The 16,383-nt window shown below is 34.9% G+C and overlaps 1 protein-coding gene across 1 annotated transcript in view; it reads left to right on the forward strand.

Moving 5' to 3' along the window:
• LOC136028247 (dnaJ homolog shv-like) overlaps positions 1–16,383 on the forward strand; it is a 30,328-nt gene that overhangs the window by 1,790 nt on the left and 12,155 nt on the right. The window contains exons 2-5 of the mRNA XM_065705974.1: positions 4,798–4,880; positions 9,362–9,755; positions 10,256–10,398; positions 14,877–15,091. Coding sequence (XP_065562046.1) covers positions 4,807–4,880; positions 9,362–9,755; positions 10,256–10,398; positions 14,877–15,091 — 826 coding nt within the window. The 5' untranslated portion in view covers positions 4,798–4,806. The remainder of the gene's footprint in view (positions 1–4,797; positions 4,881–9,361; positions 9,756–10,255; positions 10,399–14,876; positions 15,092–16,383) is intronic.

Consider the following 16,383-nt stretch of genomic DNA (forward strand, 5'->3'; position numbering starts at 1 on the left):
AGATATTCAAATCAGCTCTTGTTTGTCCCCATCTTGTGTTTGGCATGTTGGTTGCCAGCCCACACTTTAAGTGTGACATGGAGATGTTTGAGAAGGTCCAGTAGAGCAACCAATTTTTCTTTTGCCAGACCAAATTTCTTACAAGCAGCAGCTAGAAAAGCTTGACCTGCCTACCCTAACATACCATAGAATGAGAGGAGATGTAATCCTTGCATTTAAGATGATAATCAGTGACACCATTTTTGTTATAAATGCGAATATGATATTTAGAAAAATCATAAAATAAGGAATTTAATGGTACTAATTTTTACTATGTTTTCTATTGTGGGGCTGCTAATATAGAATGTTACCCATTGCACAGATAACATGTCAATACCTATCTGAATTTTGACAAAAATGGTTTATTAGTCTTTCTCATTGTTTCTGCCCACATCACTACACCAAACTGTAAAATTGGTTGAGCTATTATCTTATATAGATAAATAGTCTTGTCAGATGGTAAGTTCTGTTTTTTCTCAACTGTTCTTTGGCAGTTGAATGGGGAAGCTGTGACTTTCTTCCTAAAGTAATCTTTCCAGCTCAACAATTGTTCTAAAAACAATCTCCAGATATTCAAATCAGCCCTTGTGTGTCCCCATCTTGAGTTTGGCTTGTTGGCTGCCAGCCTGTGCTTTTAAGTGTGACATGGAGATGCTTGAGAAGGTCCAGTGTAGAGCAACCAAGTTTTCTTTTGCCAAACAACAAGTTTCCTAAGAGCAGCAACTAGAAAGCTTGACCTGCCTACCCTATCATACCATAGAAAGAGAGGAGATGTAATCCTTGCATTTAAGATGGTGATTAGTGGCACCATTAAGCCTGTTATTATGACTGTGAACACACAAGGAAATCCCATACAACTGCATGAAAAATTTAGCAGAAAGCATGAAAAGTACAACTCCTTCACCAGTCATGCTGTTCCACTGCAGAATTCACTTAGCAAATCTACAATGTTAGCCAGATCAGTTGACAGGTTCAAGATTGGTATTGACAGCAATGACCTGTCTAGATTTTGACAAAAATGGTTTATTAGTCTCTTTTTCACTGGTTCTTCTCACACCACTACATCAAACAGTAAAATTGGTTACACTATTATCTTTTATTTAATTTATTTAATTATTTAAGGTAATCTAACTTTTATTTATTTAAGGTAATCTAAGGTAATTACTTTATGTGAAATTCATTAACCATACATTTTCAGAGTAAGGGGAACTTCCTATATCCTCCTATTTGCAAAGAATTCTGTGACTATATCTGAATCTTATCCAGGACATGCTCTCTTAATTCAAACATTTTGTGGTCTTCAGGCATATCAGCTTTACATCTGTGTGTACATAGAATGCCAGGTTATAGTTAAATTATTGCAAAAAGTATTTCTTATTCTACTATGCTACCATTTTATTTATTTTTTTGCTATGTTGGACTGAAGAATATTAGCTTGAAAATGTGTCAAAAACTTCAAGTCAAGTGATTGCAATTATCTCTCCAGGCCTAAATGTTGCCACTGCAGTAAGCTTTTGTACTCTATTTATTATTGTAATAAATCTTTGAGAAAAGAGCTTTCCTTTTAAATGGTGGTCGACTTGGGGATCTATTCTGACACTGGCTCTATTGGGTATATTTCTATAAAAATGGTAATCTAATATGCTATTTCTTTCATTTGAAAAAAAAAACATGCTGGTGGGCTACTGTATGTAAGTGTGTATATATTTATTTCCCATCAAAAAGAAACAGATGGAGTATAAGATAAAAAAGCAAAAAAACACACTACAAAAGAATACACAAACACAAGAACAATAAAGAACAAATGGATATCTAACTACAAAAAAACCTATTGCCTCAAAATAATTACCCAAGGATGAGTAACAATATTAGAGTTATATCTGGCAATCTGGACTATGGTTGCTTCATTAGGGCTGATAATCCCATACCAACTTGTCACAATATGGTTACTTGTCCATGGTGGAAGCTGTAAGAGGCACTTTGCATATTTATAATATGTAGACTGCAATTCTTTCTTATCTTCCTTTTGGAATATCCTTCAAAAGGGACTTCAATACAGATAATGGGGTAGTACCATTGCATTGTACAGACGGGCCAAACAGATCCGCCAATCAAACCAACACTTATAAACTACAACATGGCTATATGCTAAAGAGATCTGTTTCTTCAGATGACTCTGCAAAAGATGACATGTTTCAAGCATAGACCAACCAATAGGGATCCCCAAATAAACTATGTGTTTGACAAGCCAAACAGTAGCACCATCCAGCCTAACATCAACAGCAGACCCTTGCTTAGTAGTAAACAACATCACATCTGATTTCTCCTCATGAAATTGAAGGCCTATTTTTCCATATTCTACTTGAAACTGAATAAAATTCTCCTCTAAACCGCAAAAGAGGCATGTCAGATTAAGTACATTATGTGCATAGCTTATTAATGATAAATCAATCACTCTCAGAATATGTCAGATTTGACTTAGATTGAGGTTTGACAATGCTGTTGTTAAATGCAGTAGCTGATGTCAGTGCACCCTGCCTTACAAATTCTATTAACAGGAAGCACCAGGTTATTTGTCAAGTTTAGTGTTGTCAGTAGCTTATGCTCAGCTTTAAAATTTTGATACATATCATATAAAGGGTTTAACATACATGGATCAACACCTGCTAGGCCCATATCTAAAATAATCTGCTCATGAATTAGCGAATCAAAGGCCCTTTTGACATCATGTGCAGTGAGAGCCATGCTCTCACCACTTTTCTTGGCATCTTATAAGGCCAAAACAAGAGCAGAAAGAGCATGGGCACAACCTAGACTAGGCTGAAAACCAAATTGATGGTCTGTAACTGTGCATTTTGACCACAGTTCATCAACAATAAGTGCCTCAAATAACTTACAAAAAACTGTAGCCACAGTTATAGGTTGGAATGACAAGCACTGGCAAAGTGCTTTCCCTTTTCAGGCACAGGTGTTTGTATTCCTATTGAAAAAGAATCAGGCACAATACTCAGGTTAAAAAACCATTTGAAAAAGAAGGGCAAGGTGCTCAAGGAACATCTCACTGCAAAACAGCAGGTGCTGAATTGATATACTATCACAACCACGTGATTTCTTTTTTTTTAGTTTTCTAATAGCAGTACAGATAGAACACGTTGTAATTATAATACCTGGACTGTTTTCTTCTTGCGTATGTGAGAAGAAATCATCCAGTTTCACACCAAAACTTTTTTGTAGCCAGATATCAGGAGCTGAAATTCATTTCTATAATACTGAACCCAATTATCTTGAGATATTGAGGTCATTGTTACATGAGACCTTTCTTTAAATAATGAAGACCAAAGTTTGTTTGGGTGGGTAAGGACAGCCTGAGATGAAGAATGAATAACTGCACTATGGTGTAGTGAAAGTTCTTTTGCGAATTTACGTTTACTATGAATTTGAAGCTTATTCACTCAACCGTCTCATGGACAGCCAGCCTCATGCCAAACTGAAAGCCAAAATTTTGCCAAATTACATGCGTTTTGCAGATTAACATTTGCAGACCAGCCTGGTACTTTGGTAACAGGCCACACCCATCTAGATGGTGCAGCTAACTGTCCAGCAAGACATAATGCATGCACAAGCTCACTACAATAAATATTCAACCGAATCTGTGATTCTGTCAGATATTTCTTTGAACCAACCATCAGCAGATCAAAAGGAAAACAGATTTTGAAGGAAGTTTATTGCAAGTCAACTGAAATGAAATCATAGACGGACGTTTCCAATCACAAACAAAATAAGGACGCTTCTGGGGCCTTCCAGGAGAAGGCAAAACACTAACATTTAAATCAATATTGACAAACAATGGAAAATGGTCTGACGTAAAATTTTAATCAGAAACAAGAACCTCACTCGATGTAACTGATTGAGTGGGCATAACAAGATCTAGGTTTGACACACTTCCCAAATTATGAATATATGAAAAATTCTTGTTCTTAGACGCGAGTATAAACTCATTACCTAGCATAGCGAGTAACATATTAGCACAATTAAAACTTGAACTGTTGTTGCCACTCAGGTTTTCTAGATCACAGTTAAAGTCTTATCAGACACTGAAGTCCTTACTTTTTTATTTTATCAATACACTTTGATAGCCTTGCAATACTTACGGCAAACAGTCTATCTGATCGATCATCACAATAGTCTGTAGGGAGGTACATGTTCATGATAACTATATCTTGGATGTGGTTCAATCAAAAAATTGTCCTGATTCTGTTGCTGTCTCTGGGAAAATGTTTTTATCATTTCATCAATAGTAGTAGAATCTGCATGCTGAAAAAGAAGAAGAATCCTTTTTAAAGTTCGGTGAAAACCTGTTTTTCTGCTGTTCAATCAGTAATTTGACCATATCTCTTTTCTTTCAAGATATTTCCTGCTGAAAATACTTTTTCATTGTATAGCTTAGAGAGATTACCTAATATTGGTATAAATAGCATTAGGGTATGTCTTGCAGCTGTCATTCAGCAGTGGTAGTGATAAATTACTAGTTAAGTCCCAGTCCCCAGTCTCCAGAGTTAAGTCCCAGTCTCCAGTCTCCAGAGTTAAGTCCCATAGGTAGTGAGACAACCTAAAAAGATATGTTGTTTTGAAGTCATAAATAAATAAGGCTTTCGTACATAGTATCATAAATTATTTCATAAATAATAATTCTTTCAAACACATCTCTAAATTTAAGGCAGATTATTTTAAGCAATCTTATTCTGCTTATTTTTTTAGGTTCCCAAGATGAAGATTCTTGCTAATACATCATTTATCTTTCTTTTCATTCTTTCACATTTTGTCTTGGATGTTGTATGTAGGTAAGTTTATTTCTTTGTTTTCTTCTTCTTTTCTTGATTATACAATACAATACTTTATTAATAAATATCAAGATATGTGAAACTAGTACATTATTTAGCCAACAAGGCTCAATATATAGGTTGGAAACCAATTGAGCACTATAAAATCAACAAATTTTTCAGAATTATATAAGTATAATTACCTAAAAGAAAAATCAAAGAAAGGCAAATGTGTAAATCCTACATTTTTGAGCATGAAAAATATGTAAAACCATGCCAGTGTACAAGAAGTGAAGCAGCATATTATAAACAGAATAAAAAACTGCTAAGTAATCTTTATATCAAGATATAAAATTATTTTTCATACATATCTTTTCTAAAGCTTGGCTCATCATCAACTATTCCTATTTTCATAAATCAAAGACTTAGTAAGAGCCAAAGATATATGTTTTTTTTGTTTTTTTTTTTCAAAACGTAGATCTTCCTATTCTTGCAAAAAGTTATCTATGTTTATTTCATTGGCTGGAATGAGTGTGTATACATTTCAGAAATAATGTATGAAGCAGAAACTAGTTTTACATTTTACAAGTTTGTACATGTTGTTAATAACAATTCCATAAATCCTCTAGCTTTGTTTATACTTAAAGATGATTTTAAATAGCTATCCTAAACATAATAACTTTTGTTTCAGATGCCAGTTATAAAGTTCTGTAAGTTTTTTCTTATTTAAAAGAATAAGTAACAACTAGTAGTATATGACTGCAGTATTGCAAAAAAAAAATTAGTTTGGATGAGTGATTGTAAACTGCTTTCCAGTAAATTGATAAGTTAAGCTTTCTAATTTTGTTTTTAATTGACATCCTTTAAGTCTCTAAGGCTGGCTAGCTATGCGAACTAGCTTGACCCACTGAAATGCATTTTATATGGTTTCACTATCATACTGCATGTGGTAGAAGAGAGTTGCAGTTAGTACCCTACAAATTGACCCACATATTACTACTACTGCTAACAAGTCACCACAGCACTAAGCTGCCTGAGGCCAACACAGCTACACACGCTCCCCCTCCATCCCAATCTATTCAAAGCTTCCCTTTTTACACCCTCCCAGGAAGTCCCATTTCCTTTAGATCTTTCTTTATGACGTTCTCCCACCCCAGACGAGCACGACCTGCATTCCATTTAGCCTTAAACGGTTGGCTGACAAGGACATTTTTTGGCAATCTGTCATCCTTCATCCGCATAACGAACCCTAGCCATCTCAACCTTTCTTTCATTGTAGCCCTTGAAAACATGACCGGATCACATCTTTTGTACAGCCTACTGTTTGGAATACAGTCAGCCAGGTATTTAGAACACTCCATTGGCAATTTCTCTAGAAAACATCTAGCAAATATTCATATGCTTTTCGGAAAGCCCATCCTTCAGAGCCATATTTGACAAATATTTGTCAGAGCCGTATTTGTCAAATGGTTTCTTAACATTGTAGAAAACAGTAGCCACATGCAAATCAATAACTAAACAATAGTTTAATCGCAAAAAAAGAGCTGCAACTGCGTGATGTGTCGAATGGCTTGCACTAAAGCCAAACTCGTATTTTGTAAAAAAAAAAAACATCTTATCCAAATAATTAGAAATCCTTTCTTTTAAAATTTTCTAAAACACTTTAGATAAAAGTGATAAAACTGCAATGGGCAATAATTATTCACTTTAGATTTTTCACCTTTTTTATGTAACAGAATTACCCGGGCAATTGTTCATCTACCTTAACTGATGCAAAAATTAAAAATATGAACAAGTGGCTCAGAAGTCACTCAAGCAATATTTTCTAACAACTTTATGATAGTCCACCATATCCCACTCAATTACTAATTTTTTTATTTTTAATAATCTTACGGAATTCTGCAAAACTATCTGGGGCTAGAAATATGCTCGTACCTTCAGAGGGAGGGAAATAAAGTTTATACATCCTGCAAAACGAAAAATCTATTTCTGCAGAAACGGTAAATTGTCCAATGCCAATAAAATAGTCACTAGACGTATTAGTAACAGCTTGAGGTCCTCTAACTTCTTCACTGTTTAAGTCATATAATACTTCAGGATGCGAAAACTGTTTATTCAATCCAATTTTATCCTTGATCAAACTCAAAGTTTTCCGGGGAGAATCAGAATTTTGAAATGAATCTTCACAATAAGCTCTTTCACTTTCTCTAATAGACCTTACCAACAGGTTCTAAAAATTTAGAACACATTATATTTATTTCTCTGGGATACTTCATTTTTATTTTATATAAACGTTTTTTTTTTCATTAATCAGCCTCAAAAGGGACTCATTTACGCAAGGTTTTCTTGGAGCATTTCTCTTTCCAATTAAAATTTTATATGGACATAATTAAGCAAGCTATTCGGTCAATATATCATAAAACTTGTTCAAGGATTGATTTGTATTCTTTTTATTAATTACTGGACTCCACTCAACGTCACCAAGCCCTTCTGTTAAATTTATCAAATTTTTATACAAAAAGTCTCGACGCTTTGTTTGACTTTTTTTATTATATTGGAAATAAAGCGAAAAATCAGCCATAATTGTGCAGTGATCAGATGAATCATCAGGAATGATATATGTATTAATGGCGCTGTAAAGTGAAAAATATTATCAATTAGTGAGAATCAGTTATCCTGGATGTCATAAAACATACAGGGTTTAATCCATGAGCCAAGGGACATTCTAAAAATTGCACCGTGTTTCTATCCATTCTATTCTGGTTAGCAGATACAATGCTCATTTGATCTATACTAAAATCTCTCATAACTAGATAGGGAGTATTGAGACTAGCTAATTTATCCAACCAAGTTTCGAAACGATTTAAAAATTCTACCTGACTACCTGACAGTGTACAATAAATAACTGTGATTAGCAGTTTCTGATTGTTTGGAAAAAAAAAACATTCAACAACACAAGATTCAAAAAGCATTTCAGGATTTAATGGCAAAAAATCTAGCCTTGTGCGAGCTGGTATGCAATTTTTAAGCAAAACAGAAAGACCATCTTGCTTTTGTCTATTTCGGTCGATATGAAAAAAATTGGTAATCTTCAACAAGAATACTTTCAATTGAAAACTCGTCTAAAAAAGTTCCACATAGGCTTAAAATATTCGTATTAGACGCCGATAAAAAAGTTTTAATCATATCTTGTGCAGTCCTCCAGCCCCGACAATTCCAAAACGTCATCCTCCTTGTATTAACATTATTCTTCGCCAAATCATTAAAAAATAAATATTGATTTTTGGGAATATCTAATATAGTGCAATTATTTTCATTATCATTAGCTGCAATATTTTGAAAAACTAAAAGAAACAAAAGAGAATCCTGCTCAAATTAATTTAACCTTGATGGTGAAATTCCGCCATTTCCTCATATCCATTATAAGTATTGCCACCTATCATTTAAGTAAGTAAGTAAGACGGCACCAGACCCTTAAGGTCCAAACCGGCGGTGCTGATCTTCGTTTCGTGGCCCATCAGCCGGGAAGTGCAATGGAGGGTTGGGGTCCAATCATTCTGTGCTTTCGCACACTCTTCCTGCTTACCTTCCCTGATTTCTCGAGGTACCCTTTCAGAGCTGGGTCGACTCTGGATGAGCTTACAGAGTTACGCCACTGACCCCGTCCCAAACCAAATAACTGGCTACGCCTGGGATCGAACCCGTGCCCCATGGACAAAGAATTCTTAAACCAGAGCGCCAACCATTTAGCAAGACGACCCTTACCTACCAATTAGACTACCATTTTTTAGCACTTGGCATTATCGAAAGCTATTCAACATACTTTACTCTAGCTAATCTCATTACATAGTCAATTTTGGGGTATGTGTACAGTTTTGTGTCTTAACATGTTCTTTCATTTCAATTCCGCGGTTTTCAACAAATCTTATGGGACAAGAAGCATTTTGAGGCAAAAAGACCAATTCTATCTTGGGAGATTACTATGGCCTAGAAATTAGATAAGTCAGAAGTGTTGCATAATCATTCTGTCAGCTAAAATTGCTAAATCGTTCAATCAATGGATGTTGCACATTGTGGGTATTTCTTCCGTATGCATCTAGGGTTTCCCGATTTTTTTGTAAGGCTGGTCTGATTCTTGATGAGATTGTACTTTTAGGACAAATTACACAGATTAGGTGAAAAGATTAAGAGGGGGTATTTTCGCAGGGTGGTTTGAAAGTATGGGGGGAATGGATGGATATTATATTTTGTGATATAAATTCTCTGTTTATAAAAAGTTAAACTTGTTTGTTTGGGGTATGGATCGTAGAGACGATTTTCGATAATGTACTAATTATTATTTATGTTGTTAAATTTATAGTGAAGTGATTGCAGTAGCCATGGCACATTAACTTTTAGTGTTTATGATTATCATATCATTTTATGTAAAAAAAAAAACTATCCTAGAGGGGGGACAGCATAAAAATCTAATTTACTACATTTGTTTGTTTTTGTTTTTTTAGCCGTGACTTTTACAAAATTCTTGGTGTTTCAAGATCAGCATCTACTAATCAAGTTAAGAAAGCCTATAGGAAGCTAGCTAAAGAATTACATCCAGATAAGAATACTGACGATCCAAATGCTCAAGAAAAATTTCAAGACTTGGGGGCTGCCTATGAAGTACTAGCAGATCCAGATAAAAGAGCTCTCTATGATAAGTGTGGCGAGGAATGCGTTAAAAGAGAAGGTGGCCATAGTGACTCTGGATTTGATGTTTTTAATTCATTTTTTGGTGATTTCGGATTCTCATTTGGCAATGGAGGAAATGGAGGTGAAAGAGAAGTTGCCAAAGGAGCTGATATAGTTATGGAACTCTCTGTGACTCTAGAAGAATTGTATTCAGGAAATTTTGTAGAGGTAAATCCCTTTTTAAATTAGATATTTAATGTGATATACCAGAAAAATTTTGGGGTGAAATTGAACTATTCAAAGCAAGTGGAGTAAAGTTTATTGCAGAAAAAAAGATTGTTTGCTATTTTGGATATTCATTGCTCAAATTATTCTGTTAGAAAAATATCAATGGGTTTCTTGTTTTTCTTGTGTGTTTGAATGTAGATCTTGTCTTAAGTGTTTTTAAGATTGTAAATCAAATTGGTTTTTGTTTAAAGTTTAAAAAAGCTTTTTGTCATTTTTCTGAAATCATCCTTATTTAAGGAAATCATCTATATTTAAAATCTACAAATTCAGTTCGTTGTTTATATTATAAATAGGTACACAACTTAATGACAAGCAGTGTTTGGTTGCACTTCAGTAAAAGCAGGTGGCTCTTCAGGGGTTTTGTTTTATGTAGTTGACGCTAATCTAGATTTATGAATACTGTCTTTATCAATTACTATCATAGAATGTTTTAATTGCAGATAACACATAATAAGCCAGTAGCAAAGCCTGCTAAAGGAACAAGGAAATGCAACTGTAGACAAGAAATGGTAACTCGACAATTAGGACCTGGGAGATTTCAAATGATGCAACAGCAAGTTTGCGATGAGTGTCCCAATGTGAAGTGAGTTTTTACTTTTGTTTTTGGAAATTCTTTTGGAGGCTTTAAAAAAAATGACTTTTTAACAGGAAGGAATCAGTTTTTACTCACTGATTCTTTGACCTAATAGAAGTATAACTGCTAAAATCACTGGATGTTTTTTTTTTTTTTTTTCATCTTTGCATGCCTTCTCATGGTTGCTAAAAGAAAGTATGTGCCATTTCAGGAAGTCTAAATCCTTAAACACTATCCTTGTCGTAATATTTATCTCGAACATTAACCCCCTTACCTCTTTTTCTCCCCCCATGACGTACAGGTATGAAGTTAAAGATGTATTTTGGGCTTGAGACCGTGCTATCTTCTCAGGTTTAACCCCATCCCCTCCCCTCGGCATGTCTCCTACCCCACTTAAACCTCAGTTTTGTTCACTTATAATCTCTGTCATAATTAGTTCAAATTTCTTTGCATTTAAAGTAATTTTCTTTTTTCATAACAGATTATTCTTCATTATAAAAATTATCTGATTCGTATGGAACTTGAATGGAAATAAGGAGAAAAAAATCTAAAAAAACAAAATCCCAAACAATGAATGACCTAACTTTTAACTGTTATAAAAGTTCATTGCTACAAAGGAGGTAAGATTGACACTTACCAAAAGATTGCCATTTTCTCTTTAAATGGACTAGCTATTCATTATTTGACAGTGAACCAGGTCCTGGTTTTATGAATCAAATGAATTTTGTTTGTTGAATATATGAACATATTTGCTAGTAATGACTATCAGTTTTCCTTATACAGCTATCTTTTGGAAATTGTTATAGGCTACGGTAATTTATTGCGATTTCTGGCAAAATCTCAACATGCATGCCTACATTGAACAGAATAAAAAAAAAATATTTAGATGTAAAAGCTTCCTAGTTTTTGCTATCTTTGTTAAAAGTTAGCTACCCTTTTTAACTTCTTTTCATGTGTAGGAAGCATGAATTAGGTGAATTTATTTACTCAGGCAGGAAGGATGGGATACATAGAAAGGGAGTTTGCGTCATGATGAATAATGACGCTGCTAAGTCTTGTTTAGGCTGGGAAGGTATGAAAAAAAGAATGCTAATCGCTCATTTTGTGACTAAAAAGTGCAGGATATCAGTTATATGCCACTGTAGATCCGGCTGACGGAAATAGTAGTGACTCAGGTGTACTTTACTTGCAGTTACGGGGGTAAATAGACCAGGTCCCAGTTAGAAATATGATGTTTTTGTTGGGGATCGCAACGCCCAGGTCGGTAGACATAGGAATAGATGGTATCCTAGCCTAGGTTACTTTGTTGTAGGAAAAAAAAAGAGTAATGGCTACAGACTGCTGCAATTTTGTAGGCATAACAATCTAATTATAACCAATACAGTATTTGGTCATAAAATGGCCCATAAGTTAAGGTACTATTCACGTGATAGTGAAATAGCAAAGCTTATTGATTATGTTATTTTAAACCGAAGATTGGCATGATCAAAACAATGTACTAGGATGTTTAGGAGTGCTGTTTATGATGTTAAAAGTAAAAAATCACCATCTAGTAGTGTCTAGGGTTAATTTAAAGCAAAATTTCGGAAAAGTAACTACCTCCCGGGAAGTTATGATGTTGGTAGCTTTAGGATGAGAATTTGAGAAAAACTTTCCTGGAACATTTGAATACTAAACTGGAGTTTATAATTTCGTAATGAAGAAGATGGATGGAATGATTTTAGGAAAATATTTTGTGAAAATGTTGATGGTGTCTTAGGGAAGAATTATCGGATTGGTAGATCATACGAAAACAAGAGGAATGTAAAGAAAGTGGAGAAAATATAAAAATAGGAACTAAGGAGGTGTAAAGTGGAGGCCATGGATAAAATTGCCAAGTATCTGTTCGACGCTGCTAGACGGCATAATAGTAAAATATTGTGCATACATGTCAATAGATTTGGAGGGAGTAATCAATCCGGACCTGTCCCAGTTAAAGATAGGAACGGGGCCACAATTGGTAATAAGGAAAAAGGTGAATATGGATAGTCAGAGCATTTTGAGAATGTATTAAACAAAGATAGAGTTGTAGGAAGAGGTATAGAGGAAAATGAAAAAGTTTAAGGTACCTTGTATGTGAAGGAAGACCTATTTTGTGAAAAAGATATAGAGACAGTACTAAATGAATTGAAAATAATATGACCCCAGGTGCTGAAAGTGTGGTAAATGAGTTTCTTAAGTATGGTGGTTCTGAGGTTAGAAATAAGCCACTGAATATAGTGAATATGATTTTTGAAAAGGGGGAAGTACATACCGAATAGGGGAATCATTCCGATACCATACCGATTGGGAACCATTAATTAAATTACTGCATAAGAAAGGTGATAAGAATGAGTGTGGTAATTAGCGAGGCATTAGCCTGGTTCGTATGGGTTGCGAATTACTTAGTAATGTGATACTTTTTAGACTGAGAGTTGCAAGAAACAAGAGAAGAATAGTGCGGTTTTCGAAAAGGTAGAGGATGAATAATTGAGAAGTTCCTGAGTTATCGAACACCTTTGGTCCTCAGTTTTATAGATTATGAGCAAGCATTCAATTCTTTTGATAGAAGAACTTTGGCGAAGGACTTATCCTTGTATGGATAAGACTCCTGCTGTTAAGGTAACAAACGAGGTTACCAGATGTTTTGGTATTAAATAAGGAGTTAAGCAGGTTTGTGTTCTATCCCTCTTTACATGTATCATTTTGGTGGACTTTATCTTCAGGAGCACAGGAAAGGCAACGGGAGAACACGCAATCAAATGGGGAGGGAAAAACGTTCCTGGGCTTCAATTATGCTAATGATTTAAGCATCCTACATGAAGGTGTGAGAAGAATGAATTAACTTTTAGGTATTTTTCGAGTTCATGGTGCTGCAATAGGATTGAAAATTAATGTTAAGAAGACTAATTCACTAAGGCTATGAATAAGTGAAGATGAAAAGATGACCTTAGGTAACGAAACGATTGATCAGGGTAAGCTTCACTTACCTTGGTAGTATTATTAGTAAAGGCGATGGGAGCAATGAAGAAGTTAAAAATAGAATAGTCAAGGCCTAGGGTGTTTTTTCACAGTTTAAAAAAGTTTGGAAGAATAGGAAGATGAGCCTGCAAACTAATATTAGAATATAAGAAGCTACAATGACGACAGTTGCAACTATGGTTGGGAATTATGGGCGTTGCGAAAGGTGGATGAAGATTTGCTAGATGTTTTCCATAGAAATTGCCTTCGGATTGTTGTGAGTACCCGGATGACCGACTGTATTTCAAATAGTACACTGTATTGGAGGATGACATAAAGAAAGATTTCCCCTGGAGGGTGTAAAGGAGAAGGCTTTGAACAGATTTGGATGGAGAAGGAGCATGTTTTCCTTTATTGGCCTTAGGCGGCTTGTTGCTGCGGTGAGTTGTTAGTGGTAGTAATGGTAGGATTTGTTCTCTATCCATTGTGTTTCATATTAAAAAAAGTGTTTAAACGCTATTTGTAAATAAAATATAGCTTATATTTTTTAAGCGTAGCCAGACAAAAAAGAAGTCTGATACATAATTTTTTGAATAAGCCCAAGTTGGCTTATTGCTAATTAACTTGGCATAAATATATATAGAGGGGAGAGTTCTCTATTATTAGCTTGAAGTATCACACTCCTCTCATTTTAGACAACGTAAGGGCCTAAAAGTATGCTATTAAATTCTTCAATGAAAAGCTAAATGTACATAGAGGAGGGAATTTCCTAAGTTTAGCCTGAAGAATAGCCTACACATCCCTCCTCATTTGGAAAACTCAAGGGCGTAAAAGCACACTATGAAATTCGTCAATAAAAATTCAAATGTATAGAGGATAGAATTCTCAAAGTTTAGCCTGAAGAATCGAAAACCCTCCACTTTTAGAAAACTTGAAGGGCCAAAAAGCACACTAGCAAGTTCATCAGTAAAAAGGTAAATGCACATAGAGAGGTAATTACCCTTAGTTTAACTTGAAGGATCCACACCACACCCATTCTAAAAAACTCAAGATCCTAAAAGTGAACTATCAAGTTTGTCAGTAAAAAGCTAAATGTATATTAAGGAGGGAATTCCCTGAGTTAGCCTGAAGGATCCACATTCCTCTCTCTCTAGAAAACTCAAGGGCCTAAGAACACTATTAAGTTTGCCAAAAAGAACCAGATATATTTCTCTACATCCATTGAATAAAATAATTTTTTGTAATTTACTATCGTAGTTTATATTTTCAATTTGTTGCATAAATTAACTTTTTTCAATGATCATTTTTTCTCTGCTTCTTCTCTTTCTTTGGAAGGCAAATTTTCTGTATTTCTTCGATCGCCATAGAATAATGTTTGAATAATCTTAGCTTGTATGGTACAAGGCTTTTTTGTTTGTATGATTAAGAAAAGTCATCGTTCAAAGAAATAAGTTACAACAGGATCCTTCGTTTTAAATAAAAATGTTTGATCAGGTCTCTGTTTTCAGGTTTGTAAGTGAAGAACGTGTCTTAGAAGTCGAAATTGAATCTGGAATGCGGGATGGACAAGAACAACGTTTTGTGGGAGAGGGAGAACCTCATATTGACGGTGAACCCGGTGACCTGCGATTAGTTATCAGCACAACTCCTCATCCACGCTTTGAACGACGTGGAGATGATCTTTACACGAATGTAACTGTGTCCTTGACAGATGCATTGATAGGTATGATTGGAAAAAGTCTTACTCATATGCTGGCGTGCTCTGCCTAATTGTGGATTCCCATACTTTCCGCCTGTTCAACCTATATTTATTTTGTTGGGTTTAGCTGAGACATATTAGCTGAAAATGAAACCATTCTCAGCTAATATGTATCGTCGTGCTGATTAGGTCTTTTTTGCTGATTTAAAGAATCATTTATTCATAAATCAACTGTAGATTATAAAAACAAAATAATTACAATTAAAAATATTTTTGACATATTTGCACTCAGTGGGAAGAGAAAAATCCTACTACAGGGAAGATTGATCTGGCAGATCCACGAGGTTGATCTGAAAAAGTTAAGCTAAAGCTGCGTGTTTTCAACTCTTGGTATCTCTCCCTGTGAAGAATTCTCTGAGAGACATCTCTCCCGAAGGCTAGGACCTATCTGTGCATCATTTTAGTTTTGCCGTAGGTACTTAGGTGTGACCTTAAGCGGGGGGGGGGAGATGAATTTTTTCTATGAGTGAGATTGTAGATACTAAATCGCATTCTTTGTCGAATATTTTTCCATGCAAACCGATTTCAGTGATATTATCATTCCTCTCTTTTGAATTTTCGTTTTCTTATTTTGTCCCTCTCCGTTCTCTGTCTATCCCTCCAGTTATTCAATCCTGAATTTACTTTCAGGTAATAAATAACCCTGAATATTCAGGGAGATTATTGTTTTTATCTTTTCATCTTTCGTTCTTATATCTATGGTGTTTTGATTTCCCTCAAAACGTTCGTTTTCTTTTCTTGTCCCTCTGCGTTCTCTGTCTATCCCTCCAGTTATTCAATCCTGAATTTACTTTCAGGTAATAAATAACCCTGAATATTCAGGGAGGTTATTGTTTTTATCTTTTCATCTTTCGTTCTTATATCTATGGTGTTTTGATTTCCCTCAAAACGTTCGTTTTCTTTTCTTGTCCCTCTGCGTTCTCTGTCTATCCGTCCAGTTATTCAATCCTGAATTTACCTTCAGTTAATAAATAATCCTGAATTTCAGGAAGATTATCATTCATTCCCTTTCAACTTTCGTTCTTATGTTTACGTTGTTTTGACCTCCCTTTAAAGTTCGTCTCTTCTTTTGTTCGTTTTCTTTTCTTCTCTCTGTTCTTTGTCTATCTATCCAGTTTTTCAATCCTTAATTTACCTTATTAAGGAACCACCTTAATAATGAACCACCTGATTTTGTGTTTACAACCCTAGTGTGCTCTAATGACTCATCTGTGCTACTGAGTCATTTATTAGTCAATAACGACTTTTTGTCGCCT

The sequence above is a fragment of the Artemia franciscana genome, chromosome 6 (genome assembly GCF_032884065.1).
Source record: "Artemia franciscana chromosome 6, ASM3288406v1, whole genome shotgun sequence".
Classification (NCBI taxonomy): Eukaryota; Metazoa; Arthropoda; class Branchiopoda; order Anostraca; family Artemiidae; genus Artemia; species Artemia franciscana.